At 39.1% G+C, this 16,377-nt stretch overlaps 1 protein-coding gene across 37 annotated transcripts in view; it reads right to left on the bottom strand.

The window, feature by feature from the left end:
* EIF4G3 (eukaryotic translation initiation factor 4 gamma 3) overlaps window positions 1-16,377 on the bottom strand; it is a 320,627-nt gene that overhangs the window by 19,578 nt on the left and 284,672 nt on the right. For all 37 annotated transcript variants that reach the window (XM_058718791.1, XM_058718790.1, XM_058718783.1 and 34 more), the window contains 4 exons: window positions 14,579-14,697; window positions 10,405-10,577; window positions 3,301-3,426; window positions 1,690-1,771 (listed from right to left, as the gene is read on the bottom strand). In XM_058718791.1, coding sequence (XP_058574774.1) covers window positions 1,690-1,771; window positions 3,301-3,426; window positions 10,405-10,577; window positions 14,579-14,697 — 500 coding nt within the window. The remainder of the gene's footprint in view (window positions 1-1,689; window positions 1,772-3,300; window positions 3,427-10,404; window positions 10,578-14,578; window positions 14,698-16,377) is intronic.

The following is a 16,377-nucleotide window of genomic DNA, read 5'->3' as shown; positions in this document are numbered from 1 at the left end:
AGTATTTCAAGGGTAAGAAGAACAACATTGAGCCCAAGAAACAACAGAGGAGAGCTCTTGTTGGCTGGAAGACTGATGAGAAGGTACAAGTCCACTCCCTGAACAAAGTCACAGTGATGCAGGGAACTCTCAGCCTTCGAGGCCGTGGCTATCAGCTATGAATCATATTACTAATTATTTCATAGAGTAACTTGCCCAAGGCATAGCTGATAACTTGGCAGAGTCAGGATTTAAACTCAGGCTCTCTCACTTCAGAGTTTATGCTCCATGAGAATTTGGTTAGGAAAAGTGAGAATTTGCTTTTTCTGTTTCTACAGATAAAAGTTAGTAAGAATTTAGGTTTTTAATAAGGACTAATGTGAAGTAGATTAGGAAAGGAGGAAGGAATTTTGGATGTACGAATTAGGATTCAATAAAAACTTTAGTAATAACAAGTGATCAACTAGAACTAGAGACCAGGCTACTTAGTAACTACAAATAACTATTACACAGATGAAATACAAAGGGTCTTCTGTACATTCAAGAGACTTTCTATACTAATGCCTATAAAACAATGAAATCTATCATCCCCAATACCTTTGGCTATGGTTTGAATCAGTCAAAAATCACTCCAAAATTTTCATGTATGAGTTCTGTTTTGATGTTATCACTGTAGGTGTTGTTAACACCACTTTCCCAAACCTCTTAGACCTCTAATACGGCATCAATACACTCTTTTGAAACTTCTGGTTTAGACTTGTCTTCCTTTCTGGTGTATACATTTTTTGAAGGCTTAGTTGTCTTTGTACCCTGAGATGCTGGCATAGAGTCTTACAGAGAATTGTACAGTATTTATTAAACTAAAAGAAGTTTAACTTTGAGACAGCAGTTCACAATCCTATAGAATCTTTTTAAAAATTAATTTATTTTGAGAAAGAGAGACAGAGTGAGCGCACACACGCACATGTGAGGGGCAGAGAGGGAGGGAGAAAGAGAATCCCAAGCAGGCTCTGTGCAGCCAGTGCAGAGCCTGACGTGGGGCTCGATCTCACAAAGCATTAGATCATGACCCAAGCCAAAATCAAGAGTTGCCCAACCTAACTGAGCCACTGAGGGAAACCACCCCCCACCCTTTTTTAAAAAGTAGGTTCCATGCCCAGTGTGGAGCCCAATGCAGAGCTTGAACTCATGACCCTGAGATCAAGACCTGAGCTGAGATCAGAGTTGGACGCATAACAGACTAAGCCATCTAGGCACCCCTGTATAACATTTTAAACACCTATTACTAATCAGATTACCTAGCTTGAGATCCAAAATTAATAAAATTAATCATTTTAGGAATCTTACCTTTCTTTGAAAGCAAGGCGTTTTCACTGAAATGTAATCAAGAGTATAAATAATGCAGGCATTTTGTTTCAAGAGAAGATAAAATTACTAGCCCCAAATACAACAAATCTTGAGATTATTTACAATTATCCCAAATCCAGTTGAGATTAGATAATTCTTTCCCAAGTTACTAGTAAACAGAAGGAGAAATACACCTCTGTAAGAAACTAGGTTGAAACAGAGGCCTCGCTCTTCTTTTCAAAAAGGAAAAGGAAAACAGAAATACCTGCATAGCGGTACCTAAGCTATTCACAGATAACTCAAGATTACAATCATTGCCTTGCCTAAGACGCTGTTGAGTCTAACACTCAGTTTAATACTCACCATTTGTTTGCATAGAAGGTGCAATATTTCAGAAAGTAAGACCCCAGCTCTTCCAACAGGAAGTAAAGGTTTGCTAAATTCTCTGTAAAAGACAGGAGTAGTGATTAAGTACCTCTGAACCAAACTTCCAGTTCTAAAACACTAGGTGAACAATGTGTGCTGAACCTAAATCATATTGGGCAAGAGAAAGCTTCAGGACATGCTCTAAGTAATGTTCAGCAGAAGTAGTTCAGACTTCAAGTTCACTCTATGCTTCATGGAGAAGCCGGAAAGGGACTTTAGAATTCCCGGGTTTTGCCTTTTTCTTTAACTGCCTCAGTGATAGAAGCAATGCAATGATCAGTCTCATTTAATAATCTATTTACATATACACCACTTCAAGCCTAAATGAGAGAAGCACCTTAGGTAACTGGGAGATGTGAAACTTAGTTATGAAATCTTTTTAAGAAAGGAAGTTTTTCTTTACAATATAGATGAAACAGAAAGGGACCATTTATTTTCAGAGTCTAAACCAGTATATCCCACACTGTGTTCCACAGGATATGAATAATTGTTCCTCAAGAAAAGAATTCTACAATTGAGAGAATGCTGCATTAAACAAAGCTAAATAGGTTTTATTAAATTTATTATTTATTTTTTTAAGTAAGCTCTACAGCCAACGTGGGGCTTGAACTCACAACTGTGAGATGAAGAGTTGCATACTCTACTGACTGAGCCAGCCAAGCACCCAAATCTTGTTTTTATTGTTTGGTTTCACTATAGAATTCTCATAATCTTTAATGTGCTGTAATATACTTTGTGAACCTCAAACAAAAGAGACATAATAGTACATAGAGTAGGACTATATGAACAATTTTTGGGGAAATAGTAACGTTCTAAAGAAGAGTTTAGGAAAAACTAGTCTATACAAAGTAGAAACAACTTCAGACTCCTGTCCAAATCTAGGAATGCCAGAGATGCAGTCCCTTTACTACAACCAGAGCATGAAGCATGCAGGTATCAGTCTGACAAGCTATCACGGAGAAATAACTTATGGCATTTGAGCAAGGACAGACATAAAAGTCAGATTAGCATTAAGCTTCCAGGAGCAATAACCTTCCAGTTATGTGATTTTGGAGCCCTATCTACAAATACTGCTAACCTCAATGGACCACAGGGTTATCATATCCCCATCACTTCTCTGATGTAGATACAGTTTAATGTAACATTTTTATACAGAAATAAGTCCTTTTTTTTATTTTATTTTTTTTTTACATTGAAGTATAATTGTATTAGTTTCAGGTGTACAACATAGTGATGCGACAATTATATATACTATAAAATGATCACTACGATAAGTGTAGTTATCTGTCACCATACAAAGTTATTATAGTATCATTGGCTATATTCCTTACACTATACGTTTCATCCCCATGACTTTTATTTTGTAATGGGCAGTTTGTACTTCTTAATCCCCTGAAATTAGAAGTCTTAAAGAGTCACAGGCTGCATCCAAGAGCCTACAAAGGCACTAAGGAAAGAGCACTATGCTAGAGATAGCTGGTAAGTTTTGCATCAGTTTATCTTGATATACACACACACAAAATGAAAACAAAAGCAAGTACAACTTACATGATAAGTTCTCTCATAGAGATTCCACCTTCTTTTAACATGGGGGTCACCAGTTCAGCAAGGTACAACCAAATGTGGGGAATATCAATAGCCATGTCATCTGCCAATTCCAACGTTTCTGAAAAACTAGACAAGAACAAGAAGAACATTTCACACAAATATAATTCAGAAGATTAAATAAAGAGTCCAAAACTCAGTCAGCAAATATCTATTAAAGCACCTACTATGTTAGATACTATGCCAGGCATAAAGTAACTGATAAATAAATTCTTGTTCTCAAAAACCTGTATTAGTAGAGGAGAAATTCTAGGGGCCCCTGGGTGGCTCAGTCAGTTAAACATCTGACTCTTGACTTCGGCTCAGGTCATGATTTCACTGTTGTGAGATCGAGCCTTGTGTTGGGTTCTATGCTCAGCATGGAGCCTGCTTAAGATTCTCTCCCTCCTTCTCCCACTGCCCCTCCCCTCCTTGTACATATGCTCTCTCTCTCAAATTAAAAAAAAAAAAATGAATAGCACAAACAAAAGCATGTTTGCAGAAAGGGCTAATACTCTGATGAACATGAACTATAGTACCAGGATATCCCAACGGAGAGGGTGGTCAGAAGAGAGTTCTGTATGAAGGTGACTTCTGGAAGATTTCAGGATGAAAACAAGGCAGCCATGTTAAGTTCTGGGGGAAGAGATATTTAATCTATTCCTACACTATCTAATGAGTTCACCACAGCTGAGTATCACATTCCCTGGACCAGTCAGATACACGGACTGAAAATTTCACTATAATGTAGACTAGACCCAAAGAGAAAAAAAAAGACAAAAATCCTTGTTCTTGAGGAGCTCATAATAGGGAAACAAACTGGATGGATATAAAGGAGTCTGATAACATTATTTTTTTCAACGTTTTTTATTTATTTTTGGGACAGAGAGAGACAGAGCATGAACGGGGGAGGGGCAGAGAGAGAGGGAGACACAGAATCGGAAACAGGCTCCAGGCTCCGAGCTATCAGCCCAGAGCCCGACGCGGGGCTCGAACTCACGGACCGCGAGATCGTGACCTGGCTGAAGTCGGACGCCTAACCGACTGCGCCACCCAGGCGCCCCTGATAACATTATTAATAACATCATTGTTACGACTTATTAAAAACTGTTGTACCTTTAATGTTTATTTTTGAGACACACACACACACACACACACAGACTGCGAGTCGGGGAGGGTCAGAGAGAGAGGGAGACACAGAATCTGAAGCAGGCTCCAGGCTCTGAGCTGTCAGCACACGGCCCAATGTGGGGCTCGAATCCACGTACAGTGAAATCAGACCTGAGCCGAAGTTGGATACTTAACCAACTGAGCCACCCAGGTGCCCCAAAACTGTTGCACCTTTAAAGAAAGGCTAATGGTTTCCAGATTTCATGGCCTGAAATTTTTTTCAATGTGAAATAAAATAAATGGGATTTAAATAGAAAATTTGGGAAAGTCAAATACAAAATATCAGCAGTTATTTAAGGTAAAAATCACAGTTATTCACTTAAAAATATAAAAACAGAACTCAAAACTTTGTTAATCAGTCCCCTATACAGCATGTTAAAAAGGACAAAAACGAAAGTAAATTTAACTCAAGGAGGCATACACATAATTACAAGGAAATGCGCACAATCATAAGGAAAGGAATGAGTGAGTGTAGGGCAGGTAGTATTTGTCTTCATAGCCTTTCAGATCTCTTCATACATAAAAATGGGTGCTTTCTCGGGGCGCCTGGGTGGCGCAGTCGGTTAAGCGTCCGACTTCAGCCAGGTCACGATCTCGCGGTCCGTGAGTTCGAGCCCCGCGTCGGGCTCTGGGCTGATGGCTCGGAGCCTGGAGCCTGTTTCCGATTCTGTGTCTCCCTCTCTCTCTGCCCCTCCCCCGTTCATGCTCTGTCTCTCTCTGTCCCAAAAATAAATAAAAAATGTTGAAAAAAAAAAAAATGGGTGCTTTCTCACTGCAGTTTTTGGCTTTTAGCTTGAGTATGCCACTCTGTTTACCTACTGCAGAGGTCTACATGTCATTAAAAATTTTCACTTAAAAAGAGATACCACTACAATGGAGGGTTGCCTTTCTGAAGAGGTCATTTCAAAACAGTTTGTAGCTCTGCGACATAAGTCTGGGCCTTGTGAATCCTTAATGCTGACTTTCTGCCCTCACAGCTTAAAATTATTTGATATCTACTTGCTATACAACAGATTAACTGGACTCTTCTCTCATTATATGAACACTTTAGGCTCAGTTAATGTGCCACGGATGGAACATAATCTGGCCGGACTCCACAATTCCCGGGCTAATCATCCTACAATGTGAATTCATGTTCCATGGTTTAATGCCATAGATTAAGCTGTTTAATGAGCCCGTGAGACAACTGTAGCCATCCAGTCTTTCAGCAGATCTGCTATTTTCATCTCAAATCAAAACTAGAAGACAACCATATTCTTGCCTTGGTTTTCTAGTTCTTGATTAGTCAGTCATCAAGGGACAGTATGCAGAACACAATCACTGGTCAAATCCATACTGCTGAAAAAAACATATTTGGCTGAGAGGGCACCTGGGTGGCTCAGCTGTTAAGTGTCCAACTCTTGATTTCGGCTCAGGTCATGATTTCACAGTTTGTGAGTTAGAGCCCTGCATCAGGGTTTCAGCACTGCAGAACCTTCTTGGGATTCTCTCTCTCTCCCTGTCTCTCTCTCTCTGCCGCTCCCTCACTATTGTGCACATACGTGCTCTCTCTCAAAATAAATAAACTTAAAAAATAAAAAACCCGTATTTGGCTGAACACAGGATTGCTGTAGAACAAGCTTGTAAGAGGCTTCTTTTCAGGTTTACAGTTCCTAAATTCTTTTGTACAATTTTAAAAGAAAAATCCATGGTGTACAGAAACTTCTAGCTATCTTTGTCTTTGGAGTATTACACAGCCTGTAACACTACCTTGTATAATACACATTTTCTGCCAGATGAATGAATGAAACAGAACTACACCATACCCTTGCTTCTTGGTATGTAGTGACCATTACACCAAATGGAGTAAACTTTGGTGAGGTCCACAGGTAGGACTTTAGGTATCCTTCCCTCCATCTCAACTACAGAGGCTCTACTTTTATTTTCTTTATATATTGAGTTCCTGTCTAAAACATAATTAAAGGGATACATGGTAGTTAAAAAAAAGTTTTTTTTTAAATTCACTTAAGTTCTGATCAAAACTCTGCTGAAAAAGCAAAATAATGTTCCGTAATTGGAAACAAATAGTATTGTCAGTAGCATCTCCCACACTTTGCACTGTGATAACTTAATAAAAAAGTAAATCTTGATGTAGATAAACAAGAAACAGTGAGAACATCTAAAAATCAGATTAATCAAGTATTATTATGACTGGTCATAACAGAATCTAATTCCAGGTAAAAGGAAGAAATGAAATGATGATGAAAGTTTCTTATACTCTAGTATCATACTCAAAGGATCACTATGGAAAACATTTTTTAAGCTAGATCTTACCTGTGTGAGCAAACTTGATTTCCACTATTAACCAGTAGGTCAGCAATTTTTTGGGTTTTTTTGCACCTCTGCAATTTTGCACCTGAAACTTAGTCTATATGTCTGTGTAAGCTTTGAATAGCAGGGTAGAATTGCTGTTGAGTGGCAGGAAAAGTTCCCCAAGATAGTCAAGGAGGAGATGAGAATTTTCTCTCCAACAAATATCTTCCAAAGTCAAGCTTCCTGAAGGGCCCATATTTTGTGTCTATTGACAACTCCAATTTTTACTGTCTTGATTTTCATTTGTTTATTACACTTCCAGTGATTCCAAATTCCATGGCTAATAGTGAACTATCTTTACTAGATAGCTTTAAGAAAGAAGTCTTCTAATGCCATGATATAAAATGAATTTATCAACACTGTTTGAAACCTATCTACCTATACAATAATGCATCTACCTACCTACCTGATTTGCCTCATAAAGTATTTAGATTTAAGTCCTGAAAATTTCAAGATGGTTTGATGTTGCCTTTGTAGGGATATATTTTATATGTGGCAACTACTATGCTTGGGGTTGATAAACTATCTAGTAAACAACCTGGCTAGAAAGCCTATTTAAAACTTCTGTCTAGTATTAGAATTTAGTAGCAGTGCATGCTTGGAAGAGTTCTGTAGGAGAAATGGCAGATTAATAGTTGACTGATCAGTGCCCAGTAAACAGGGAGGCCTTATACTTTCCATCGACTCTGGCTTGGGGAGCTGGGAAGGAACAGCTTTAACCACTGCTCAGAAATTGGCATCTAAGCAGCAGCAGCGTCCAAGGAAGCTGAGCTTAGCTGTTTGCCCATATGCTATGTAAGGACAGAGGTCTTTGGATATTGGGACCAAAGAGACAAAAAACTTAGGGCATTTCCATGGCTCCAATGAAATGGCCTCTTTAGACAGTATGAACTATTTATAATTTGGGCTTTAGAAGTAATTAGGAAACTTTGATCTATTTGCAAGGAAACTCCTGGTGGATGACAAGTGGCTATTTGTTTTCATCTTAGAAAAAAACTGCCAGGCCTTAAAGGAACATGGGTCTTCATAGGGGTCTGGGTCTAAGGATGGCGCGGTTAGATCTAACAAAGTATCAAAAGTGAGGTCTGGAATCACTGCATTCTCTCTAGCTATTGAAGGAAATCGGAATAGAGAAAGATGAAGTAAGATACCGAGACACAGAAGTGTTCATCTCATTTTCACTATAAATAAAAGGTGGTGGCTATATTGCCAGCAGCAGCAACAGGGCCACCACCAATGAAAGTGTAGACACCGATGTCTGAGTATGACATTTTTCCCCCACAGGGAATCGCCCAAAGAGAAATACCACTGTCTGAGGGAGCCTAGCAATCAAGCTACTACCTCTCAAGTTCAATGAAGACAATGAAGCCAGACGGGCACTTCCTGGGGTCTTTCTAGACAGAAATAAACTTAGGAGCACAGTCTGAAGAGAGGCAGAAAGGGTTAAATAATAATCCAGCATTCTCATTTCTGAAATTATCTGATGAATATATCATAATAGATGAGAAAGAAGCAAATATTTATAAATTAATACAATTGTGACCTCAGATGTAGTTTCTAGGATTTCAAGTTGGCTAGGAACAGAACTTAGATTTATTTGTGAGGGTGTGGTTACCCTCATTTGCTCTTGCTGTTTACACTGGCTGGTTACTGGAGTGACTCAATTTCTCTTTTTAAAACTGGGAAACCATCTTGGCCTTCTTTTTTTTTTTTAAAGTAGGCTTCATGGCCAGGACAGAGCCCAATGCAGGGCTCAAACTCATGACCCTGAGATCAAGACCTGAGCTGAGATAAAGAGTTGGATGCTTAACCAACTGAGCCACCTAGGCGCCCCGCATCTTGGCCTTAAAGGACAACAATCACAGCAACTTCTGCCGAAGTTTCTTACTAAGGTAACTGGGTCAGATGGCCTAAATCTAGTCATTCACTGAATTCATAGAAATCTACCTTATTACTCAAAGACAGCTTAGTAATAATCCTAGGGGCAAGTATGTATATTCTAGGACCTTGAAAACACTACCATTCCTCACAAAATCAAAAGAGTAATCATTCCTGAACATATTCAACTGTGGCATTTAATGATTACGCTATTCTAAGGGGTTGACCATACCCGAAAGACACACAGTGGCAGTTTATCACATGTGCATTTAATTTTCAAGAATATAATATGAGCTTGGCAAAAAAGATTTACAAAGAGAAAAATAAAGGGGTGCCTGGGTAGCTCAGTCACTTAAGCATCCACTTTTGGCTCAGGTCATGATCTCATGGTTCGTGGGTTTCAGCCCTGCATCAGGCTCTGTGCTGACAGCTCAAGCCTAGAGCTGGCTTCGGACCTGTGTCTCCCTCTCTCTCTGCTCCCCATTCCCCTCAAAAATAAGTATTAAAAAAAGTTAAAAAAAAACAAAAAACAAAGAGAAAAATAAATAGTGTAGAATTCTTACTGTCATTGCACCCAATGAACATATGTCAAGTATGAGATTGGAGAGGAGAATCTGACGTCCTGCCTTCAAGAAATATTAGTTCCTGAACAATTAAGAGAGCGGGCACCTGGCAGGGCTGGGTGTGTTTCTATGTTTATATTTACATAACACAGCTCCTAAAACAGAAACTTTTTACCATATGCAATTTTCACCTTAAACCTTGATTTCAGAATCTCAACCTGGGTAAGATTCTGTGGCTGTACCACAAAGAATCCAATTCACACACATGTGATGATCACAAACAAATGAGAACCTGATCTAATGAAGATACAACACTAGTGACAGCCAGACTTCATCAAAGCAGCCATCAACAGGAATCATAATGAAACCAACCCAGAACAGACTAAGTCATTAACAACTTGGAGTGACACGTCCTGCTATGGGGCTAGAGTGGACAGATAAGCATCCCTTGGCAAAAATTGAAAGGATAAGGCTTTTAGGTTTAAGTTGATTTTCCAGAAATTTTCTCACATAAAAAAAGCTTCTATGGGGCGTCTGGGTGGCTTAGTCGGTTGAGCATCTGACTCTTGATTTCAATTCAGGTCATGATCTCGTGTTTTGTGGGCTTGAGCCCTGCATCAGGCACCGTTGTCTACAGTGTGGAGCCTGCTTGAGATTCCCTCTCTCTCCCTCTACCCCTCCTGTGAGTGTGCTCTCTCTCAAAATAAATAAACTTTTTTTAAGTTTTTTTCCCTCAAAGAACACCTAGCGATTTACAGGTAAACGGGCTGCTGAGGGCCTGAGTTTCCCCAAGGTGAAGGGGTCTCTACTACCTTACTTACACCTTAACACAGGTATAAACAATAGGATTTGGAAAACCAGGAGATACATAACCTTTATGCCCTAGCACAATCTACAAAATGCCATCATATCCACCAACACACTATCAGTATATTATGCAATTATAATTATCAGTATATTATACAACAATTGTAATTATCCAATTACAGTGGACATAATTTTACTCTATGGAAATAGACAAATACTTAAAAATATATGTACTTTTAAAAATAACCACTACTCAAGAGCCTAGTAACTGAATACCACTCTTGAAGAGGATACTGACCCTTTGAAAAAGTCCTGTTTGCTGAGTTTTTCTGACTGCACCAGCTGATACAGTAATTGGCCCATGTGATCCCTGGTGATCTGGCTCCTTTCCAGGGTGGACTCCACTCCCATTCTCACAAACACATGTAGCAGGCCCTGGGCATTCAGCTCTTCTACACACTGCATGGCTTCCTGTTCAAATAGCAAATAACAGCTTAGTCTAATATCTGGATCCCATTACCAAAGCGTTAAAATAAGTTTACAATCTTTTACTTATGACAAAGTCAGCAGAAAGCTCCACAAACAAGCTAGTATTCATACATTTTTTAAAAAACATTAATTTAGGGGTGCCTGGGTGGCTCGGTCGGTTGGGTGTCCGACTTCGGCTCAGGTCATGATCTCACAGTCCATGAGTTCGAGCCCCACGTCGGGCTCTGTGCTGACAGCTCAGAGCCTGGAGCCTGTTTCAGATTCTGTGTCTCCCTCTCTCTCTGCCCCTCCCCTGCTCATGCTCTGTCTCTCTCTGTCTCAAAAATAAATACACGTTAAAAAAAAAAAAAATTAAAAAAAAAACCACATTAATTTAGCTCAGTAAAATGCAGGCTGACAAGGGCAATATTAGCCATATTTAAAAACAGAAGAAAAGAGGATCTTAAGAAGGGTAATGTGTTTAGCTTCACTATTTATCAACAATCACGCAAAGGGCCGAAGTGTGTTTTTCTACAAAATGTTTACCTATCTTATGACCATTTAAAAACCTGAAAATGGTGTATTAAGAAACAGAAATTCATCATCACATGCCAAATGACTTAATGTGGCAACTGAGGTAATTCTGTCTGGGTATGTTAATATTTGCAAAATCTTCAACGAGGAAGGTCTTCCTTCATATGAAAGTTAGTATATTTAGCTTAAGTGCTAAAACCCTCTTAGGAAATTCTTGGGGTGTGGGGCTCATGAAATGGTCCTTACCATGGGGTGATCTGGCTAGGTCCATATCTCTGAGGCCTGGTAGCCAAGGTTGCTGAATCACCAACACAGCACTGTGCCTCCCTGCCCTCACCTATCTCAACTCTGTCTGAATCCAAAATCCTTTGGTTCAACCTCTGAAGAGAGCAGCTCTTCTGAGAGGGAAGATGCATGTGAGAAGAGCAGCTGCTTGAATGAAGAAGGGACTAGAGCACATGTAGGTTTCTCACTGCTGCTTTATTTCTCCTCTGCTATTTTATTTAATGCCTCCCCCACATGAACTTTTTATCTGAAAAACTTTCAAACTACAGAGACATTGAATAGTACAATGTACACGTATGTAACTTCACTTCAGTTTAGATTCATCAACTGTTAGTTTTCTTCATAGATACGTAAAAAACTTAATACCAACACAATGTCAATAAAAATATTATCTGATAAACAGTACATATTTGAAATTTCCACAACTGTCCCCAAATGTCCAAAATATAGTTTTTTGTTGTTGTTTAGGACCCAGCTGAAAACCTGACATCACATGTCAGGATGCATGATGTCTTTTCAGACTCCTTTAATCCAGATCAGTCCTTTCTCTTCATCTTTTTAGAACATTCACAGTTTTGGAAACATTCGGCCCAGTTGTCTTTTAAAACCGTCTTATATACACTTTTAAACCAATCGGTCCTTCTGTTTTCAGGCCCATCTGCACCTTATGTGCATTCGTAGTCTGCTAAATAAATGACCACCCATCCTTCTAGTTTCTAACTTCCAGAGTGTTGGTGCGGTCTATTCCCTCTACTCTTTATCCCTGTGAATTTTTACCTCATTTTAAAGACCATCATCATTATAAAGCTTTTTCAGGAGAGCATGGAAATGAATGCATATATCTTCAGTATTTAACCTGAAGTGATCAAGTGTTTTACAAGGGGAATTTATTCACTGAATCTGCATGTGGTATCAACGAACTTTATTATGCTGCTTTCAATGTCACAGCAATTCATCATCTTGCTCTTCTCCCTGATTTTCTCGCGTTGATTCTTATTTCATTGAGTATTCAGGTGAATGGACACCTCCTACAGTCTGTGACTGCCCAGTCACCGGCTATCATATCACCTAGTTTTACTTCTCTGCACTGAAACATTATTTTTCTTTTTGTATTTGTTGTTTATTTATTACCTATCTTTAGGGCAGTTTTGAATCTCCCACTAGAACACAGGCTCCACAAATGCCCCATAGAAATAGACTATGTTGCTCACTATATACACTACAGCATATGCAATGTCCAGGCAGTGTTTCCTAAATTGTGGCTGGCACATTTTAGGTACTCAATAACTATATACCACAGAGGCTAAAAACCATAGGGTGTGGAATCGGACAAATGTAAGTTTGAATCCTGGCCCTGCCACTTGCTACTATGTGAATTCAGGAGTGTAACAATCCCTCAGGCTTGACTTCCGTCATAAGGTTACTTGAGGAATGAACATAAAAAGGGACTTCGCACACTGCCAAACACAAAAGCTCAGTACATATTAATTTGTATTATTTTTAATAATAACAACACCTACTAAAATGCTAGAAAAACCCTTCCTTTAGGATGAGCTCTGTAAGCCTTTAGCATAACACACTAATAACCTTAAAGGTAATAAGATAAAATTACAGTCTCTGCTCTGAAGCTAGAAGCCTAATTTTACTTTTATTGTTGTTGTTGTTTTTTTTTTTTTTTAAAGATTTTCTCTTTAAGTAATCTCTATACCCAATGTGGGGCTCACACATACAACCCTGAGGTCATAAGTTATGTGCTCTACTGACGTAGCAAGCCGGGCACCCTTAGAAGCCTAATTTTAAATCCTGAGTTGGCCACTTATCAGAAGCATGACTCAGATCAAGTTATTTAACATCTTTGCATCTCAGTTTCATTATCTATAAAAATAGCTATTACAATAATATTAAAATCAAGAGGGCGTTATGAGGATTAAATGAACTAATGGCACCTAGCACACAGGGAGCCCTCACTACGTCTGACAATGTCACCTGCTTCTTATCATCATTCTGCAGCAGATGCGCCTTGGACCCAGTACACTGAAATTCCTGAGTCATAACAGACTCTGTTTCTTCCATACTACAGGCCAGGCCTAGGGCTAAGATCTTCCAGAGAGTCCTCCCGTTGAACTTAGGTCTTCCCCGCCCCCCCCCCCCCCCCATGGCTCCCATTCCTCAGAGTGATACTTTTCTCCTTTCAAAGTATTTGTTGCTCATTGACTTGATATTTCCTCTCCAACTAACTGGCTCATCATCAAAACCTCTTAGTACTTCTTCTGAATTTTAGACGATTTTTTAAAGGCTTGAGGGTTTTAGAAAGCTGGGCTACAGTTAATCACGGTGACTGTTATGTACAGAAAGCAAATAATGACTACACTGTCAAGAGAACAAGTAAGCTTGAGAGAATTAATAAAATGTTAAAGCAAAAGTAGTTAATGTATCTGACAAATAATTTAACAGATTAAGACTCTGCTGACTCCAGATCCCTAAGCTAGGTCCTATTATATGATCTCTCCTAAGATCCTAGAGGTCTATTGGCATTTACAATAACTATAATTTAAATACCTATTTTTGAGTCAATTCTTTATGACCTGTCTCTGCCACTAAACTCTAGGGCTCATGAAGTCAGGCATGATGTCTATTTTATTCACTACCATCTTAAAATGAAGATCAAAGAGAAAGTTGGGGTTAAAGAACAGCAAATTCAAAGCTGTGTCTTGAATGTCTCACTTAGGCCGTCTGGCCCTGGCAGTGCGATTACTCCTTGGTGCCTCAGGTTTCCACTTATGAAATAAAAAGTAACGTTAGCCATAGTTTAAAGTTAATACAAGAATGACCATAAAAGGACTGTGAAGATCATAACAGGTAATGTACAGCTAGATAAGAATGCCTAAAAATGATAATGTGTGGGTTTTTGCTCATGAACATCATCAAAGTCAATGTGGTTTTTTTCTACTGTGGGGATGGACTGGTAGCCATTCCCCCTTCCTGCCATGTGATCTTGTGAACTCCATCGTCAATTTAAAAGACAGAAGCTGGCAAGAGCACATCCGAGTTGTGCAAACCGAACTGCATGGGACCTGGATCACTCCAAGTCTTAGTGACAAGTGCTTTACACCAGAGCCAAGTTACTGTATCTCTCTGCCATGGGGCTTTGTGTTGTTGCTTTCTTTTTCTGAAACTTCATTTACCTTAAAATCATTAATGTGTAGAAACTCATCAATGATAGATTTAGACTTCCTCGCCATCTCCAATTCTGACAACGCAGGCTTGTCAGGGGCTGCTGTTGCTGGAATTTCTGGCTTCGCTACTAATGAGGTTAAAAAAAGTGAGGAAGTAAAACAGACAAAAATTGTAATTAAAATGGGGGATTATGGTTGACAATATTTATTTGTTGTTATACCAACTTTTCCATAAAAGTATTAAAATAGATACAAATCTGACAAAGCAAGACACCTGAAAGCAGAAAAGAGAAATATTTATTTTTAGAATAGATAGGCACTCAGTAACTTCATATTCCACAATGAAAAGAATAGAGGGGTACGGTAAACTTTTGTAATTAGAGCTTTTTTGTCCCTTTCTGCATTTTGATTCTTCTCCACTGCTTCAGTGATGAACAGCACGTGAAGCTTGTACAATCACACACAGAGCTCCAACCACACGGGCCTTTGGCAGTTGCTTGAACATGTCATGATGCTCCTTCTGGCCAGAGTGCTCTTTCTCTCTGCTCCATACCCATCCCTTCCTATAAGTCTATTTCAACTCCTACTGGTTCATCAGACCCGAGGAAGCCTTCCCTGATATCCCTCTGTATCAATTCCAGATAGTTCCTTTGTTAAGTACCCTCTTAGAACTCTGCTCCTTTCCTCCGTGGCATTTTTCTCAGTTTGCACTTATATACAATACCTTTTGTGGAATTATGTCATAGGAGTCCTCTGGACCCAGGAGACTAAAGGCTGAAAGCAGAGACCCAATGTCCACAAGTCACCAGGTGTTCAGTGTGCGTGTGGTGAATAAATGAATGACCCAGACGATAAAAATGCATAGGGCAGCTGTGCCACATTATTCACTACTCACAAGATATTTTCATACACTATCTCGTTATGTTCCCCAAATAGCTACCACAGATCAGAAAGCCACATGTCCCTGAAGTCAAAAATTCTGGTCTATCAGTTGGGAGAACACATTTCAATTTGCCTCTGAATCCATTTAGAGGAGGAGACACAATTTAAATAGTGAAAGAAATCTGAAAGCTATCAAGATGTTATAAACAACCAGTATTACCTCAGGATTAGTATTTTCAAGATGCTGAAAATTATCTTTAAACTATTTCTCATCATCTTTACCCTCATGACCTCTAGTACTTTTTGAAAAATCTGTATTTATCAGATAAAGTTCTAAGTATTCACCCGTATAGACTTCTCATTTAATCTTCATGATAACTCTACAGGGTGGGCACATTTACTATCCCCATATAACACAGGAAGAAACAGAAACGCAGACAGGTTATGTAAACGAGGTAATTTTTAGAGCATTATCTGAGTTGGTCCTCTAATCATATACAAGCTACACATGTACCAAGACCACAGATGCTACCAAGATGAAGGTAACAAAAGACAACCTGATATTTTCTCTTTGGTTTGCTTTGGATGTCAGAATTTTCATACATTTGAGGGCTCTACAAAGCCCATGCGCTCTAATGCACAGGAAGGGGTTACTGTGAGAATCTGCTAAGAAATTCAGATTGCTTAATATACACCAAGAGACCCTCATCACCATCACATTTAATAGAGAATGGGGGAAACTTGCAAATTGACGAACAGAGGGACAACCTGGGAAACGAAACCTATGTTACAAAACCATGAAGATGCCCTTTACGTTTTAAGATACTGGTATGTTATTACCATGTAATGATTCTGAAACCTACACAGGGGCAAAATCTCCTCCGCACTTTTCATTCCACAGTTAAGGCCTGAATCTTCCTTCTGTG

Source organism: Neofelis nebulosa, chromosome 2 (genome assembly GCF_028018385.1).
Source record: "Neofelis nebulosa isolate mNeoNeb1 chromosome 2, mNeoNeb1.pri, whole genome shotgun sequence".
Taxonomy (NCBI): Eukaryota; Metazoa; Chordata; class Mammalia; order Carnivora; family Felidae; genus Neofelis; species Neofelis nebulosa.
This window is presented reverse-complemented; position numbering and strand designations above follow the sequence as displayed.